The 19677-nt window shown below is 40.9% G+C and overlaps 1 protein-coding gene across 8 annotated transcripts in view; it reads right to left on the bottom strand.

The window, feature by feature from the left end:
- The window catches only part of CDK8 (cyclin dependent kinase 8), a 180390-nt gene that overhangs the window by 45856 nt on the left and 114857 nt on the right, over positions 1 to 19677 (bottom strand). For 7 of the 8 annotated variants that reach the window (XM_006138901.5, XM_006138900.5, XM_025179387.3 and 4 more), the window contains one exon: positions 17556 to 17696. The exons of the other annotated variant lie outside the window; for it this stretch is intronic. In XM_006138901.5, the coding sequence (XP_006138963.1) occupies positions 17556 to 17696 (141 nt within the window). Of the gene's footprint in view, positions 1 to 17555; positions 17697 to 19677 lie in introns of those variants that run through there. 8 annotated transcript variants of the gene reach the window in all.

The raw sequence follows: 19677 nt of genomic DNA, 5'->3' as shown, positions 1-19677 counted from the left end.
CTATGAAAGGCTCCATCAAAGCATCATTAGTGTAATTATAGTAATCATGCATATAAAGTATCAGCATACTGTAGGAATGACCAATATCTTTTATTCCATGGACAAGTTAAAAAAGAGGTTATTTGGGTAGTGCAATAAAGCTGTAAATTTTCAACAAGGTGAGGCACATTCCATTACCTTTCTAACAGCAAGAGCAACTTTGCACTATAAATAACACTAGTGCTGTACTAATATGACAATATGCAAAAAAAACTTATGTAATTTTCATAAGGAGAAGAGATATATGTAGGTTACATTACTACACTGTGTCCCTCAAAAGGGGGTATAAAACTGATACTTTTTTTCCAGACTGAAGTCCTTGAACTTTAAAATCATCCCATCATGCATATCTGCAGACCATTGATCAGAGATCACGTGTTAAGATGCTCTGGGAAGTGGAAAGCCATGTCTGCACCAGAAAGCTTTACAATCAAAAATTCTGCCAACACACTTATCACCATAACTATTTCAGTGAAGTGCATTCATATTTGGTTGCCTTTGCCATGTCCTCATAGCATTAGGTTGTACAGTTCAGCAGAAGACATGTGACACTGTGGGTAGCCCTCCTGATGTTCTCCATGCCACTATCTGGCACATTACCTGATAGGAAATGCTTGTAGTCAAATCCCCATATATCCCTCTGTTCCCTCCCATAATCTACTTTTTCATGCCATTTCTCCATCTCATAACACGAAAGCACAGATTACTGGAGCTGCCATATCCATTTAAAGGGAAGGCCAAATCATTCTTTTGCAAAATTTTAACAGCCAGACATATAGTAGGAGATACACTAAGAATGAGTGGACGACAGACGACAAATGAAGCTGACCAACTGCTGCAGGTAATCCCAGAAACCATACATGGTGGAGCAACAGCTTTGGATCCATACAACAAGCCCCAAGTGGTGGGAGTAGAGCACAATGTAAATCTGGGAATATCAGTAGTGACTCCAGAACTTTTGGATACAGAAGGCTACTTTCTAGAGTTGCATGCCAAGTTCACCCCAGTCATACAGCAAACAGACTCCAAGGTGAGAGCTGCTTTTATGGAAGAGAAATGGGCGTAAATCACTGTCCGTCAGTTTGCAGCCCCAGATTGCCTACCAACTGTTTGGTGTTGGACAGTTTATGGTACGGGCCCCCTCCGTTATCTGGGTATGCACAACACTTAAACCCACAGGACTGAATATCAGGGAATAAGCACTGGCCGACCTCTGGTCTTCATTTTCCACATGTAAATTGACCATATCTCCTGAATATTAAGGAGCATCAAATCACAACCAAAAAATTAACTATGAGTTCAGTTTTGCATTAAAGCTGGGATTTAACCACTTTCTTATAAAGAATACAGCATCTCTTCTTCCCACAGTTTTAACATTTCATGAGTATAATTGTTTTTGGAGAATTTACAAGTCCATTAATGAAGTCTGAGTTAATTATTTTAGAATGGATCAAATTGAACACTATGTGCCAGACTATTCTCTCTCCCCACCCCCCCTATTCCACACAAATAATAATTTGAAATTTCAAGTAGGAATAAGAGATCCTCCGGAAAAGAGCTTATTTTCTGGAGGATCGCGTCCAGACTGGCGCTTTTCTCCGGCTTATCTACAAGCCAGAAAAAAGCGGCAGCCACGAAAATGCAAATCCCGCGGGGGATATTTAAATCCCCCGCGGATTTGCCTATTCCCAAGTGCTACATTAGCATTCCTATTACGGAATAGGGGCCAATGTAGACACAGCCTAGAGGTTTTTAAGTCTCAGTTTAAAAGTCTCAAGTCCTAGCCTGGTTGATTTAGTTGGGGTTTGTCCTGCTTTGGGCACGGGGCTGGACTCGATGACCTCCTGAGGTCTCTTCCAGCCCTATGATTCTACATAAGGAAAAATATATATGAATATTTTAATTATTTCACGAAGAAAAATTACATATCCAGGAAAATTCAGAACTATGGTTGCACTTAAAAATGCAAACACAATAGGTATGGAAATGCACAATTAGCACACCCAAAAGAATTTCAACTATGTCTTGTGCTCAGAAAAAAAGAGTCTTTAAAAATCAGTTTGATTTAATCTGATGTCACCCTCATTAATAAGTTATTATAATTATATGATTATTGCATAACACGTCTACATAGTTGATTGAAAGTTGGCTTTGGTGAAAGTTTCTCTGCCGGCAAAGGGTAACTGAGGATTCCCATCAAGGTAGATAGACTAAAATTAAATGTGGAGAGTTTTTTGCTCATAAGTATATATAGATATAAAGTAGTCTGCTTATTTAATCAATTATGTATCTTAACATACTTTTATTCAGATTCCTAATTTGTATTTTATATTAGGACACAGTGAATGACATCTCTTATTTACTAGATTTCACTCTAACTCATGAGATGAAGTGGGTTTTATCCATGAAAGCTAATGATAATGTATTTGTTAGTCTAAGTGCCAGAGGACTGTTTGTTTTCTAGATTATGGTTATTTTTAGTACCTATGTGTCAAACTGTATTTGGACAGAAATTGGAATTCAATTAAAATACACAAATAATTTTCACGCAATTTTTTTAATTAAATAAAACTACCTTAAATTTGTTGGATATATACAATTTTCTTTTCAAAATATGTTTTGCATTGAAAAATGATTAAACAAATTAAGTATATGTAATTAGTGATTTGAATTGTTTCCAGTCCCAGAGTGCTAGGCTTCCTTTCTATTTTATTAAAGAAATACACAGACTCAGTGCTTGCAAGAGGAAAAATATTGCCTCTCAGGAACCAATTGGTAGTGTTTAATTTTCCCCAATTACTATCTGAAAGCTCAAGCTGGCTCTGTATTGTTAAAAGGAACTTCTAGATCAAGGGTTGGCAACCTTTTCAAACCAATGAGCCAAATTACATCAAAATGCAGAACAAGTGGTCAACAAGGAGCCGTATAAAAATGCCCATTTGCATGACTGACAATATACTACTTAATATTATTGAAAATTGAGATAATACCACCATAAATGAAACTTTGAATTCTTAGACTTTATTTAATGGGACTTCTGCTGCTGCATCTTTTCGCACAGTTCTTTGAAGTTTACATGGTAACTGGTCAAATCCAGCTTTATGCACACATTCAGGCTGTCTTCTGTCAATCTTATGGCGGGGCTGGTGATGTAGGGGTGCAGGAGTCTGGGTTGGGGGTGTATGAGTGGCTTAAGGCAGGAGATTGGGGTGTATGAGACTCAGTGAACAAGGCTGGGGTGTGTGGGGGTGCAGGAATGTTATGGTAGAGGACTGGGAATGTGGGGGTACATGAGGGGCTCAGGGCAGGGGCTTCAGGTATATGATTGGCTCAGTGTTGGTGTGTGGGTGGTGGTGGTGGTGCAGGAGTGTTATGACACTGCAACCAGATGAGGACTGGGCCCAAATTGGGGGCTTGTTGGCCAGGCTTCATTTTTAAATAAAGTAAAATGTTATGTCCAACATAAAAGGTTTCAACAATGACTTTATTTATGGCAGGAGTGAGGAACCTTTTATGGGCTGGGGGTCACTGACCCACAGAAAAATCAGTTGGGGACCACACCAATGAGAAGAAAAAAAAAAACTTTAAAAATTCCCAATCTTCCCTGATGTGACCCCCCCCCCCCCCAACTGAAACACCTCTCTCCAGCCCCATAGTGGGTGAAAGGCAGGGAGGACTAAGGTTCAAGGCCTCATGCCATATTAACTCTTTTGGGGTTCCAGAGTTAGTAGATTTTTTTCCCTCCCTCCCCACTCCAGCCTCTGGGTTGGGGCCAAAAATGAGGCATTAAGTGTGTGGGACAGAGCTGCCAGAGAATGGGATACAGATGGGAATGCAGGATCTGAACAGGAGCTAGGGTGCAAGAGGTGGTGGGGGTGAAAGGTCTGGCCAGGGGACAAGCTGCCTGGCCAGGTGGCAGAAGCAGGCTGCATAGCCAGGGGGCAGAGGGCAAGGGGTGTCTGGCCAGAGACTGGGGGGGGGGGGGGTTGGCCAGAGGGCAGAGTGTGTCTGGCCTGGCTCTGGGGGAAGGGCAGGTGGTTGGCCAGGGGGCAGGCTGACCGGCTAGGAAGCAGGGGGGATTTTGGCCAGAGGGCAAGGGGGATGTTGGCCAGGAGGTTGAGGGTAGGGGACATCTGGCTGGGGACAGGGGGGATTTTGGCCAGGCAGCTGGGAGTAAGGGGTTTCTGGCTTGGGGCTTAGGACAGGCTGTCCAGCCGTTAGGTTGAGTGGGGGTGATGGTATAGGCATGAGAGAGCGGGGGGCACTTACTTGTTTTCATGTTGTGTGGCAGGCAGCGTGTAACACACCTGCTGCTGCTCCTATTCCCCAGAAGTCTGTGGGAAGGGCTGGCAGGGGAGGCTGCAGGAAGTGTGTCCCGAGGGAAGGAAATGTCAGTGTGCAGGGATCCATCTTTGGTTCTTGGTTTCCCCCACGTGGGGGGTAGGAAAACATTATCACGTGGGGGGAAGGAAAATGCTATCTTGTTTAGCCTGTTTGTTCCCATGCTGGACCTAGTGGGGAGGGGGCTTTCTCCCCTGACTCCTCCTCGCAGGATGCTGTACTGGTATTTGAGTCTTTCAGGGGCCATAAGGCTGCAGCGCCAGTGCTGGCTCCCTGCTGCGGAGGGAGTTGGGGTTCCAGAAGAGCCATATCTGGTTTGCAAGGCATAGGTTGCTGACCTCTGTTCTAGATATTTACCCTGGTCCTTCTTGCTGCTGACTCCACCCAAAAGACAGGTTATATACACAGTATACACAGTGATCTGAGTCAAATACAAAAGATTTAATATCCCAAAAAAACAATCTCCCAACCTCACAAGGTGCAGGATTCAGTAAGTCACAATAGGAGAAGACCATAACATAACAAGTAAAGACAGCTGGCAGTTTTTCCTTATCTGTCAGGCCGTCTAATTTGTGGGATGTTTCATATTCAAAATATACTAAATATAGTCATGTGGCAATTAGGGCTAATACTTATTCTGCTTAAAGATGACCTGCAAAAGATTATTTTTTAAATAGTGCTTGTCCTTTTTTTGGCTTATTAATAAAGTTCTAGAAGGCTTTTACACATTTTTTTAATCTTAGAAATATTAGGAATGCAAAGCTGGCATGTTCTGGCATTTTTGGAAGATCGTCAGAAGGTCAAAGTGATTTGTGAGTGTGATGGATGGGAGGGTTACTATCCTTTTCTAGACATCCCAGTTAACATTATATAGGTTAACTAAATTACCTATATAAAGATTAAAACCAGAATCATGGGTACCCAGGTTGTGCTGACAGGGAGCCAGGAGAGCCAATAGGAAAAGAATGAGAAATCTGAAATGAAACAGTTTTTGCTTGCTTCAGTCTCCTTTGTGGGGATCGGACTGGGGGGGGGGGGGGGCTGCCCAGTAGTGCAGCAAAAAGCCTGACCAGGTGAAGCTGAGCAGCAGCGGGTACAACTGGACTTATCTGGGGAGAGAAGGGACTGCTTTCTTGCAAAAGCAATATTGTTCATAAAGAAAAACTGACACAAACATGGAATCCAATCAAGTCATTTCTACAGTTATTTCTCAGTGTGGAAATACATTGGATTTATGAGCAATAAATTCATTTAAAAAAAAAAGGAGAAAGCATTCCAGTAAAGCAAGATAGGCAGCAAGCAAAGCTCCTGAAGACAAAAACTAATATTTAAAAGGCCACGCACTAGATGTTATTTTGACAACACTGTTTTGAAAATTGTAATTAATTTTAACACAAAGGGAAACAAAGGTTCTAAGATACCAAACAAGAAAATAAACTTTGCTAAATCACGTTAATGAACTACAGACAGGAAAGTACCTGTTTACAAAATTCAAACACCTTGGAATCTAGTACAGTACTTGACAATCAAAACATCATTCTTTTTGTAGTTTCACAACAAATTAAACACAAAAACAATGAGGAGTCTTGTGGCACCTTAAAGGCTAACAGATTTATTTGGATATAAGCTTCTATGGGCAAAAATTCACTGTCAGATGCAACTTTATAAACACACAAACTTCCTGCAGCTTTTTTTTTTTTTTTTTTTTTTTAACGAACTGTGCATTTACAGGTTATGGCAAGACAGCTTGGGGCAATTGCTTTGAACCCTATCATTCTGGTTATGTGCTTTAACATGGGAGAGAAACTACATTATTGTGTATGTTAACTTCTTCCTTGAAACGAGCAAAAATGAATTGTCTGTGTAGATTCTTTTAGACCTAATAGCAGCCTTTGGTATTACTGACAATGAAAAAAATGTTGTTCTCTACTTTATGGACACTAACAGAAATGGATGGAAGTGCTGGGTGTGCTCTGTTCCTGTCATTCTGAGATAAGCCCAGAGCTGTCCTATCCACTGGATGGTTTGGGGTAACCCAGACCCTTTTGGAGGGCTCTGCAGGGCCCAAGGTGGCCTGAGTATTACCATACGGGGCTCGGCAATGGCAGCAGGGGCTGGGCCCACTCCCATATAGGGATTTTAAATATCGATTAATCTCATTTTTTACCAGTTACTCAATTATTCTATAGTCCCTGGGGTGGAGGCCAGCAGCCAGTGCGCTCTGGCCCCACTCCCAAGGAGTCGCTTGCCACTCCATGCTGCTGCCTCTGTGCCAGAGTGGAGCGCCAGGCAGGAGCTGGTCTGCGTGGGGAAGCAGTTTAAAAACCAGCTCTCCTTGTGGACCAGCTGTGGTTGCCCCACGCTGCTGCTTCCGATACCAAGGCAGTAACACAGGGAGACAGCAGCCCCTATCTGGGTGGGTCTGAGCTCCTGGATCTGGCGTGAGCCAGAACTGAGCCAGGCTGTCTGCTTACCTCGCTCCTAATATGCTTTAATGCAGAGCCGAAGCAGGGGTGGGTTCTGGACCAGGTGCAAGTCAGGATGGAGTCAGGCTGCTGGCCAGCTAGTTAAAGAAATTACTGGCAAGGGGTGGGGGAGGAAACGTGTGTAGTCTATAGCATTAACTGATAAGCTTTTGTTTACTGGTAAATCAGTTAGTTGATTATACTATTACATCCCTACTCCCACACTCACAAGTGATGGCAGGAACTGCTTGAAGCAGAGCGACCCAGACTCAGCCTGACCAGCTGGGAGCTGGGCTCAAGGAAGTGCAGCAGGCTGCATCTTGGTTGCTCCACTTCCCACCACCATGATGAGTGCCAAGGAATGGGAAGGTGAGGGGTGTGATCCTTGCTGCTTGTTACCAGACTCCCCTCAGCAATCCCCTGGATTATGTCGCTATGGGGAGGTGGCAGAGCAGGGGTGAGAGGAGGAGGGTAGGGGCAGGGACTGGGGTGGAGGTTGTTCGGGGTTCCACAAACTCCTAGGGATGGTGCAGGATAAGCCTACTTGTTTTCCTTGCTCAAGGGTTCTCATTTATCAGGAATCACAATGGTCTATGTTGTCACTGCTCTTGTTCAATGTTTACATGAGGCTCAGAGAGCCAGTGTGAAAACAAGTACTGCAATGCATTTAGTATGCTGCTAACACCCAGTTCTAGTTCTTTATCACATCTTACCCAGCTGCAATAGTGGAACAAGCTACCCAATGTCTAGACAATCACTAGTTGACTGTGACTTAATATGGACAACGGAGATAATGTTGACAGCCCAGAGGAAGCAGCTAAAAGAACTGGCAGAACTTACATAAGTAGCCCCAATTAAGTAAGCATGGCAACTATCTGGAAAGAGAGTAGAATGCTTGGCAGTTTGATCCTGGACTGTGCCTTGATGCCTAGGTAGTACTGTAGTGTGTCCATAAGTGCTTTTCTCCATTTGTGCCTTGCAATGAGACCTTCTCACAAACAGCATATCTTTGTCACCTTGAGATTAGATTGCTGTAATGCATTCTATAGGGCTTACATCTTGTGATTATTCAGAAACTGAATGCAGGATGTTACAGCCTGTTTCATCTGAGATATTTAGACCAGGACACTGTGACAAACAGATTCCCAATAAACTGCTCACTAGAATCAAATATGCCACTTTTAAACCAAAAAGACCTATGTTATGTGAGATCTAGTTAACTGAAAATTCATCTCTTTCCATAATACATAATTACAGATGAGATCAGCAGGGAGCACTTGAGCTCAACCTCCCTTAATATAAAGGGAGAGAGAGATGCTAGCAGTGCATTCTCCATGTGGAGGGTACAGGTGGAGTATCCTGTTTTGGAACTTGCTTCTGCCTTCCACCTCCTGTGGTCTACTGGAGTCCAGAATGTTAGCTTTCCAAGCATGCTGCAAAGCCTTTTTTGTTGCTCTTCTCTAAAATTGTTAAGGGAAGTATAGGCAAGAATACATATAGCAGAACACCAGACTTACATACTGACCAGTCAATCAGTACACAATCAGGCAGCAGAGACCAAAAGAGCAAATACCGTACAGTACAATACTGTGTTAATATAAACTATTAAAAAATAAAAGGAAAATAGAAGACTTTACCATGTAAAGAAACTGTTTCTGTGCTTGTTTCATTTAAATTAAGATGGTTAAAAGAAGCATCTTTCTTCTGCAGTAAAGTTTCAAAGCTGTAGTAATTGAACATTCAGTTGTAAACTTTTGAAAGAACCACCATAATGTTTTGTACAGAATATGAACATTTCAGAGTTACAATCAATCACCACTTGTGAAGTGTTCATAACTGACATTCTAGCATATATCTATAAACAGTCCTTTTCTTACTTTGTGATTTTAAAGTCTGGGATCAGCTCTCTGAGCATAGGACTACCACCTATAATATTAGACTTTATATTCCCTCTAGCTGCATTGTTATAACAAAATGCTCTTAACCATCACATTTAAATGCAATATGCTATTAAAGTGATAAAAGTCACTTTAAGACAAGTTCATTCAATTTAAAAGAAGTTCCTATTACTCTGCACATTACACACAGATCAATGGTAAACCAACTGCCTTTGTTTTTGATGTCATGACTGACAGCAGTTCAGAGTTTCAAATCAATATATGAACAGTTTACATCTAAGTGAACTTTGGCGTGTATATGCTGAAGTAATTTAGAAATATGTATCATAAAAGTTTACAAAAAGGGGAAGCTACATTTATGTTCTTTCAAAAATATTGCTCCTTAGGTAGTAGGCATCTTCTGCACGTCAGCTGCTTCTTCCAATTATCCCTTCTATGGATTCTATACTACAGAGTGTAGTGTAAGCCATATGTAGGCCTGCAGGGGTTGAAGTTCTATTCCTCTTAGCCAGACATGAACCCTGCAGGTGGAAACACCAGGTGTTCTTTATGAGACAGCCTTCATCAGCCGCAGCCCTATGCTTGCTAGCTGAGACCCAACTATGGGATAAATAACATGACCTCGGTTCTCAACCTCATGGGAATGCTGAGAGTGGCATTGAACCAGTGCGCACACACACTCAATAAACAGCTAAGGGGGAGTCCCACCCCTTATGACTTAGACCTCGGATGGTGCCCTGGATTCCCCCAGCTGGAGCTTTGTCCACTGCAGCCCTGGTGCAAGGTGACAGGAATGGGACTCCCTGAAGACTGCAGGGGTGTAAGCATTTCTAAGTGCCTGCTACTCTTTTATGCATTGCTCTGACTGTGCTTATTGATGTGTCACTTTGCAGTAGCTGTGTAACCATTTAGCAGTATTAAACCTGTAATAGTAGTGATGTAGTGAGATTAATAAAAACACATAAGGTAGTATATCTTAAAAGAGGGTAACCCATCACACTAACCTATCGTTCATAAGTTTGTTGAAGTCTACTTTTTTTGAAGTCCATTCTCCTTATTCTGGTGCACTTACATACCTAATTGTACTTCAGTATAATGCTACTAAAAGTTTTACTTTTGTAAACTACCTGAGATCTATCATGAACAGGTTGGAGGCAACAGCAAACATGCCATTTAAAACACCCTGGAGGGAGGGAGGGGCGGCAGAAGCAGGGGGTAGCGATGCTGTCCGGCGGCAGTGATCAGAGAGGGCAGGCGGAAGAACCAGGGCTGCACGGGGGGAAGGGGAGCTGGCCGGGGGAGATCAGGAGGAGGAGGACGGGAGAATAGGTTGCCAGAAGCAGGGCTGGACGGGGGCAGCGGGGTCGGCGGGGTCGTCAGGGGAGCAGGGCTGACCGGGGGAGATTGGTGGGGGGAACCAGCCGCTGGAAGCAGGACTGGACGGGGGCAGCAGGGCTGGACTAGAGAGATCGGGAAGAGAAAGGGGGGGAGCGGGACTGACCTGGGCACATGCAGACCCTACAGACCCTGGCAGATGAGTGAGTTTGGCTGGGGATTCCATTTTGCCCCCTCTCCCTCCTCATACCCTCTCTGGAGTGGTTGTGAACTGCCTGGCAGGTAGACACACTCACACAACGTGAGCATATCTACCAGCCAGGCAGCTAAGAACTAATATACCTAATTATAATAAAACGTACCTAATTAGAAAATACCAGACATTTTATATGTCTGGTAATTTCTCTCCCAGACAAAATCTTCAAATACCAGACTGTCCAGTACAAAACCGGACACCTGGCAACCTTACCCTTCCTTGCACCCTCCCTCTTAGCCAGGTATCCTACCCCCCAGTCTGCTCCTGCTCCTGCCTCCTGAAGTGCTCATGTGGCACAGGATCCCCCAAGCCCTGGCCCAGGCCGGGAGGAGGATGCAGCCGGGTGAAACACTGAAAATTTATTCATTTTTCATTTTTTTTAATGTGTGTTTATACTTTTGGGCTGCAAAAGACAGTACTGCCAAAAAAGAAAAGAAAAAAAAAAACGGGTTCCAACTAAAGTAAAAAGTTTGAGAAACCCTGATCTAGCCAGCTTTCTATCACTTTACAGTCCATTTATCCAATCCATATTCCCTTAACTTGCTGGCAAGAATATTGTGGGTGACCGTATCAAAAGCTTTGCTAACACTGGCACTGGGGGCTTTGGGAGGACCAGAAACAACTTATTTGAATATTCATCATTTGCTTATTGAATATGCAAATATGCAAATGAATGTTACAAGTCCTCCAAAAGTGCATGAATGGATTTACTGGTCCCCGTGTCAAAAAGTTTGGGAACACTTGGAATATCACATCAAAATTCAGGAGTGCTCCTGAGCAGAGAAGATAGGGAACAGTGAGGTCCAAGGATACAGTCCTGAACTCAGTCAGACTTTAGCAGCCCAGCCGGAACCATAATACGGGAGCAACAGTAGCAGCTTATTGTGGGTGGGTTTACTATGCTGCTGGGTTCAGGGCTCTGGTTCTCAGTAGAGAGAAAGGACAGTTGCCGTTAGTGAGAATATTTGCCATCCTTTGATCCATTATTGGCTTTGTCTGCCTCTTTCCTACCCACATGAGAATAAAGAAAATCAACTACTGTTCCTTTGCCTTTTAGAAGAAAAATACAAAAAAAGACTGTTTCTTCTCCCCTGTAGGTCTGGTATCCCCCACCCCCATCTCTGTACTACAGAAGGAGGAGAAAGAGGAGACAATGGGGTTACTGTAAAAATGGGAATAAGAATGGGAAAGAGACGTGAAAGCTGAAAAGAATGCTCAGAAAGTGGAGACAAAGGTAAAGAATAGGAGAGGGAATGGAATGAAGAGCAACTAGCAACCTGAGAAGAAAACAGAAGGAAAATTAAGTACAAGGCAAAATCACAGAAGTGTATGAGATGAGAGATAAAAAGGACAGCAAAAAACAAAACTGGAAATATTCAGAGAAAATAACTAGATAAAAACCAGACAGTGAAAGGTTAGGATAAAACCTTAAGAATCGATACAGAAGTGAAGGAAAGAAAAGGAACAAAAAAAAGCTTATAATTTCACAGATGTGGTAAATGTATTACAATACAACTCATTTTTATGTGTGGGTGTACACACATACAGTTTTGATTACATTCTAAATGCAAATTTCCATTCCTGCATGACTTCAGGGGGAAATAGCCATTTTTGGACCACAAAAATCACTGGAGGATTGGCTAGTTTAGCTCTCACACAAACAGCAACAATAAAAAGCAATTTTCTCAGCACTTTACGACATAAACAGAAGCTAGGTTACTGCCCAGACCCTAGGTGTTACCCTTGTAAAGAAAGAGTCAGGACTTGGGAAAACTGCAGGTGCAGGAAAACGACACATTAGGCCATTATAGTCTTTCTGCAGTATTTACTGTTCAATGCAGAAAATATTTCTATCATCATACATACCGCCTTTTAAAAGCTAGGTTTTAGCATCTTTCATTATGAAGGTTTCACAATATAAACTGATATATTGTTAATTGCTGAGTCTACAGTAAAACAACAGCTTCAACTTCAAGGCCTAACTACAGGGATGGACAATCATTTTTTTTTACCAGGGGCCACCCTGGAAGGGGCGGGGCCAGGACACTTCTGTGCTTCCCTGCCCACAGACCCTGGTCTGTAGGCAGGGGAGTGCGTGAAATCTTTGTCCTCTCCAGAGAGAGCTGCCAGCTGTTCTGGGATGAGACTTCATGCACTTCCCCCCTTGCCCCAGGTCAATCAGGGCCTGGGAGTGACGGGAGCACTCAAAGTTTGCCCCCAGCCTGCAAGGGAGCTCTGTATTTAGAATCACCTTGCAGGGCGGGAGGAAACTTTGCATGCTTCCCCCTGTCCCCATGCCCCAATTGGTGAGAAGTCTCTCGCTCCATGCTTTCTGGTGCACAGTGCTTAAGTCAACCACAAGAGTTGACTCTAAGCACCACATACTCCCCTGTCCCTAGGCTCTGACTGGCCTGGGGGCAGGAGAGCAGCAGGACCTCTGCAGGGCAGATCAACCCACTTGGCAGGCCGTATCCAGCCCGCTGAAGCTCTTTTGCCCACCCTTCCCTAACTAGGACCATTTAAATACTAAAACTCAGCTGGAGAAAAAACACTTTCCAAAGACAGACTTTTCCTTCTTCTTCAAAGCAAAATTTATCTGCCACACTATTGAAGTCTTAGAAAGTGGATTATTTGTCTTAGAACAGGCTGGCTGACTTAGTAAGGAGGGCTTTAAACTAAGTTTAAAGGGAGCAGGAAACAAAAGCACACAAACATGGAGAACTGGAAGAGGGATCAAAGGAGAGAAAAGAGAAAACACGGAGGGAAGGGGGCCCGAGAGGAATCAATTCCCCCAAAAATCTATTGGGAAAATAACACAGCAGGGCACAGATTATTCAATAATTCTTGGACTCTACTGGAAACGTGTTTTTAGTTCAGAAGGGAGAGAGGCTGTTCTAGACTTGACTTTGACAAGTAGGAAGGAACTAACTGAAAATTTCAAAATGGAAGACAGCTTAGGTAAAAGATCATGACATGATAAAAGTTCATGATTCTAAGGAATGGTAGGAGGGAAAAGAGCATACTAAACATAATGGATTTCAACAATGCAGACTTTAGCAAACTCAGGGGCTACGTCTACACTGGCCAGTCTTGCGCAAGAACATATGCAAATGAGGTGTGGTGATGAATATTGCCATGCCTTATTTGCATACTTAATGAGCTGCCATTTTGCGCAAGGGGCTTTTGCGCAAAAAGGAGCAGTCTACAGTGCTCCTTCTTGCACAAAAATCCCCTCTTGTGCAAGAGCTGTTCTGCTTGGCCAGGGAGTTGGTAGGTAACATCGCATGGGACACGACACAAGTCAAAGGCGAAAAATCAATCAAGAGATCAATTTTTAGACACACATTTTTAAGGGCACAAGAACAAAGTATCCCACTGTGATAGGAAGAATGACAAGAGACCACCCTGGAATAACCAGATTATCAATGATCTGAAACTCAAAAAAGAGTCCTACAAAAAGCAGAAGCCAGTTCGACTTATAAAATTTGAAAGTAAACAAACAAATACATAGAGACAAACTTAGAAAGGCTCAGGCATAGTCTCTACCTAGAGACATAAAAGACAAAAGATAACAAGAAAATTTTCTACAAATATATTACAAGCAAGAAGATGATCAAGGACAGGGTAGTTCCATTACTGAATAATAGGGGGAAAAAAGAAAAAGAAAAAAATGTGGAAATGGCAGAAGTGCTAATGTAACTCACACACCTAGCTAGTGTGGTTCACTGTCCCATGCAGTGGCACAGACCACAGCAACAGATAAGAACAATAGACCTCTACAGCATGGGCTGAGAGCCAGCTAGCTTTCAGCTCAAAGGGTAGAGGGCTCCTATACTAAGCTTCAGAGGTAGCAGGTTAAAATCCACCTGGTGGCAGTTACACTAAATCATTTTTTTATTTCAGCTAAAAAGGTTAATAGTGATTGGATATCTAACAGTGAATACCAGTGAAAATGAGGTACGACCAGAGGTAGTATTCCCTCTAACCTTTTCCATTCATGTGCAGAACACATTTTTAAATGCACTGAGGCACAGGCAAATGTGCACTACCAGTAGAAACAAAACCTAATTGAGGGTGCTCTGCTAATCAGCAGGACGACATTTTAATCTTTTCTGAGCAGCCTCACAAGCACACATCTTACAAGGAATGCTAATCAGAGGCCACAAGAGGGAAAGAACTAGCTACAAATTACTTAAAGTTAGATGTTTTCAAGACACCAGAGCCTGATGAAATATATTCTAAAATACTCAGAAGATACCCAAGCCATTAGCAACAATCTCTGAAAAGTCCTGGAATCTCTGCCATCTTCCATAAGACTGGGAAATGGCAAATATAGTGCTCACCTATAAAAAGGGAAATAAGGATAACCTGGGAATTACAGATCAATCAGCTTAACTTCAGTACCCAAAAAGATAATGAAGCAAATAATTAAACAATCAATTTGCAAACACCCAGAAGATATGGTGAAAATTAACAGACAGCACAGATCATTCCACAGTATAATTCCCTCATACCAGACTCCTCCTTTTCCATTTTGTAAGAAACAATCTAATTCCAGGCACGTCCCATTGACCTGACACAACCAAACCCTGTCCTTGCTTTAAATTAGGATAAGAGAAAGCTGTATACCAAATTTGGTGGTCATAGCTCTTATTTAAGATTCTTGAACTGACTCTCAAACAACAGACACACAATTTTCTCTGGTGATGAATGCTTTTCATTGATAATCAGAAACTGCATGTGAACATGTACAGTACAGACACAGTACAAATTTCTGTGCTAGAGGGGAGAGGGTAAAATGGGGTCCAGCAATGGCTTCACCCTATCACCCTTCTAGTCCAAAACTGAGCTGGTCCTTCAATGCTGGGAGCACTTGCACCCAGGTGATGATTCCCCTTCCCTGTCAAGTGAGCTCAGGAGAGTAACAGCGGAGAGGAGTCAGAGAGACTTCAGCCAGCAGGGAAATATATAGTCCAAGCAGGGGCCTTTGGTGCTTTAGACATTTGAACAACTTTCTACAATTTTAACAGGGTTTTGTGCCCTGTGCTGATCAGCTGTTTAGTCCAACTGCTGCTCCCACTCCCTTGCAATCTCTTCACCTCAGCTTCATTACACACTCACTCCTCTTACCCTTTTCTCCCCTATATTGTCCCCCTCTATCCCATTCTTCCCTTCTTCTTTGCATATAACTTACACACACAAACTGTGGCAGCAAATACATAAAGGCCCATTACATTATTCACTCTGCTTATATGATGTATCCCTTCCCACATCATTTCTGCATTTTGTCTGTTTAAATTGTAAATTCTGCAGAGGAGCACAATATAACCCAAAGCTCGTGAAGTCCTTAGGAACTACTATTAAAAACATATCAAATAACTTCCTGGAAAACAAACCTCAGCAGTGTCCTGTAGGGAAAGCTTCTTGGGATGAAAAGGCAGCTCACTCTCCATGCCAATTCTTGGCCTTTTTGATCAAACTACTAAAAGGCATATGCAAATGGTGGTTTTTGCAATAGATCACCAAATAACCAGGATTGTGGCAATAACTTTTGGCAACTACCAACTTACATCATGTTCCAACCACAGAACTAGATGTGAAAGGCTCTGTCAAACTACCCGTCTCTCGAGCCATCCAGTTCACAATGAATGATTAAATTTTTTCACTCTGATTATATCAAGTTTTTTAAAATATTCATAAATATTCTTAAACTGTAGGGAGACAAATATTTAGCTTCTTGAAAGGTCAATTCTCTTTACTTACTTTACCCACTCTAACAAATACATTGAAAGATAAAGGAGCAAGCATACAGTTGCAAAAAAACACCCCAGTATATTTTGATTTGAAACAAGATGTTTGTAAACAATTCCAAGAATTGTCCTATGTATTTCTACATGCTTTTGAAGTTTACTCTTCTAGATAAGTCATGAAAAAATATTAATCACAAATTTTACAAGAAATCTGTTCTTGTGAGCACTGAAGCTTCTTTTTTTCAAGTTCATAAAACTGACATAGAATTGTAATATTGAGACAGTACAATTATTTACTTTCATCAACAAAGTTTCCTTACATTTTCAGTTCACTTAAATATCAGTTTTACATAGAGGAGAAAGCTGTTTCATCCATTTACACAGTACAATTGGCACTATTTTAAACATTTTCTAGGCAGAAGCACGGAAGATAAAATAACCATCATTAACTACATTTCGAAGAGGATTATTAGAGCTAGATGAAAGGCCTAAAAACTCACACTGCAGTAGCTATTACAGGGTTTAGCGCTTTAAATATAAATCAGCACTAGCACTGCAGGCATGTGCATGTGAAGGTCAGATTAGCTCTCCAACAGAAAGTATATACACTACTACTATGCATTATTAAAATTTCAGTGATTAAGAGTTAAATTATCATCTACAGTACTGTGTTCTTTTCAAACTATCTCTGAATGAGCTATTAAAAACCTCATTATATTTACTGGCTTTTAGAAAAAATAAATAAAAGATATAGAAAATTGTGCAATAAGAAAGAAAAATTTGGGATTTAATTCTGAAGATGGAACAGTCACATACACCATTTATTATTATTCTATGCAAAAAGTCATGAGGATATGTTCCAGAGGCAACTAAATATATAGTAAATGGAAAGAAGTGTTCATCAAGTTTAGATATTAACTCTTATTTGCTTGTGCTTGGATTTTTATCAAACATTAGCTCAGGCAGTCAAAGTTTCGCTTATAATGTATTTATGATAAACAAGAGCTATCTGCAAAATGCTTTTGAAGAAATCTACAGAGCAGTAACATTGGTAGCTTTTGAATAATCTATCACGTTTTATATGTGCAAATGCATATATTTATCTCCTCTGATATTTTTAACAGATAATTTTTTTAAAAAAGTTTGCATAACTTATTACTTAAAGTTACTAGCAGTCAAAATTTACCCCTAATTACATACAAATTCAATTCCTAATGACTTAGGCAAAATAAAAATGAATCAGATGTGTCATTTTTATAAGAGAGGAGCAGTCCAATGCATGTCAAATAATAGGCTTTACAGAGTATAAATCTATTCTTTAAGGTTTAGTGAAGAGTGTGTGTGAGAGGATAGTTACTCATTTACATACTTAGCACATAAAGGTCTGGTTGCTAATGACTATTGGTAAAGACAACAATCTTTCCTTTGAAATCTTCTACCCTGTGCTATTTCCCACTGCAAATCAACTTACCAAATCCCTGTGTAACACCCAGTTAGCATGCAGGTAGTGAATACCATCTAGGATCTGATATAATAGTGACTTCACCATTCCCCGAGGTAACTGAACTGGTTTCTTGTTTGCTTTAGAAGCTCTGTGAAACTTGATTATGTGCTGGAAGAGAAAATATCAATAGTAACAGGAAAAAATGTAATATTTTGATCTATAATGTTTTACAAAAAAAAAAAAAAAAGAGAAACCCTCAGGGATTCCTTATGTAGGCTTGCTAGTTGCTCTTTTAATTTATTTTATTGTAATACATTTTTAAACCTATGTAATGTAAAAGTTAATTATTACAAAAATAATGGCATCTAAAGTATTAGAATACAAAACAATCATTTTCTGATCAGAACGAATAAGGAATTAAAACTATACACATTAATCCCAAGGACATTTTTAAAATAAATTATTACAATTTTTTTAAAAGATTACCACCAATTTAAAAGTCAGTTTTCAAACCAATTTCTTCAATCTCGCATTACCATGGTAACTTATTAAAACTAAAAGAATACAACGCTAATCTCTTCTCATTGTATGCTGTTTATTCTTTGCATCTCAGCCAAATAATAATGAAATAGTCAGTTTATAGTCTATATCATTTTCTGGTTCTCTTACACTAGCAGAATGCAATATTTGGGTTGCAATCACTGCAAGAGAATAATTGAATCAAACTTTTCCCTTTAACATTTTAAAAATTCTCATTTACAATAGTTTGACCAGGAGATACATGTGTATGTGTGTGCAGCTGTTTGCTTCCACCCTTCTGAAAAAGCAAACCCTAAAATTAATAAATTGGGAGAAACCATGAGCATTGTCAGGTTCAAAATCCATCCATCCATCCATCTAAAGTTAATAATCATTTTGTAAGTCATAGGTAGTCAGTGTTTATCATGGCTTTGACTATATGCCTATCCAAAACCAGCAAGTCCAACAGGACTTCTAGACTATGATGTTTGAAGATTCAGTGCTACCACCTTCAACAGAAGATGCTGTGTCATGCTATTAGCTATCTCTATTTCCTCCCTTCTACAAATACCTTAGAGGCAGGGATTACCTTTGTTATGTGTTTGTATAGCACTACCACATCTATGTCTGGTTTTCCTCAGGGCAAAACTATGATACAGCCTGACTGTTTTCATTCAGATATGGTCATCATTCAGAAGATGAGACCGGGAATTCAGATATTGACACAAAATGCAAGAGACCTAAAGGTAGGTGTTGTTTCTGTGCTGCTGACATTCCCTAGGTATATTTGTCCATCACAATGCTCTGAGCTAATTCAGTACTTTATGGGGATTTTAAAAAATGCCCACCTTTTCTATACTTCAAAATTATAACAGTTACTCAAGTTGTCCTAACAGCTATATCATTTCATGAACATGGGCAAAACACGAAAAAGGTGACACATTAGCCTCACGATCTCCACATTCCACAACACAGCAGTCTTTAAGATAAATACCATGATTACAGCCACTTTTATACCAGTAAAAGGTAAGCCTAAAAGCTTTAAATGTTAGTACCAGCAAGATAACAAATACTAACCTGGAAGAAAACATCAGTGTCAAGTTACAATTAAAGATGGTTTCTCTTTGCACTAGTCCTTAGTCATATTCTATTAAACTATTCCTAATTATAAGGCACACATTATACATTTTAGATTAAAAATGGACTTCCTTCCAAGATATACCTGTTCTTATCTCACTGTCCATTATAAGTTACAGATGGCAGAAATGCTAAAAATCATGAAAAGAGTTATGGAAATCTTTATATATGTTCATAAGTAAATCCCATCTTATTTCTAACTTCAATATTTTCATTGTGTCCCTCCTTTAATTCATATCAAAGCAGGTCAAAGATTTGAAAGCTATGCTCAGAATCTAAAACAAAATAGATTGTGTCCTTAAAATTAAAGCTTCAGTAAACTTAAGCTGAATGATGGTGTTTTGGGTACAGGCTGGACCTCCCAAAACCAGGATTCTCAGGTCTGGCAACATCCAATGTTCTGGTAGGACCATGGATATTCCTAGACCAGGGAGTTCTGGTCGTGAGCCCCAGTGGCTCAAAGGCTAGTGGCTCGGAGCCCGGCAGAGCTGGG

This window comes from Pelodiscus sinensis, chromosome 1, assembly GCF_052426305.1.
Source record: "Pelodiscus sinensis isolate ZL-2025 chromosome 1, ASM5242630v1, whole genome shotgun sequence".
NCBI classification, from domain to species: domain Eukaryota; kingdom Metazoa; phylum Chordata; order Testudines; family Trionychidae; genus Pelodiscus; species Pelodiscus sinensis.
This window is presented reverse-complemented; position numbering and strand designations above follow the sequence as displayed.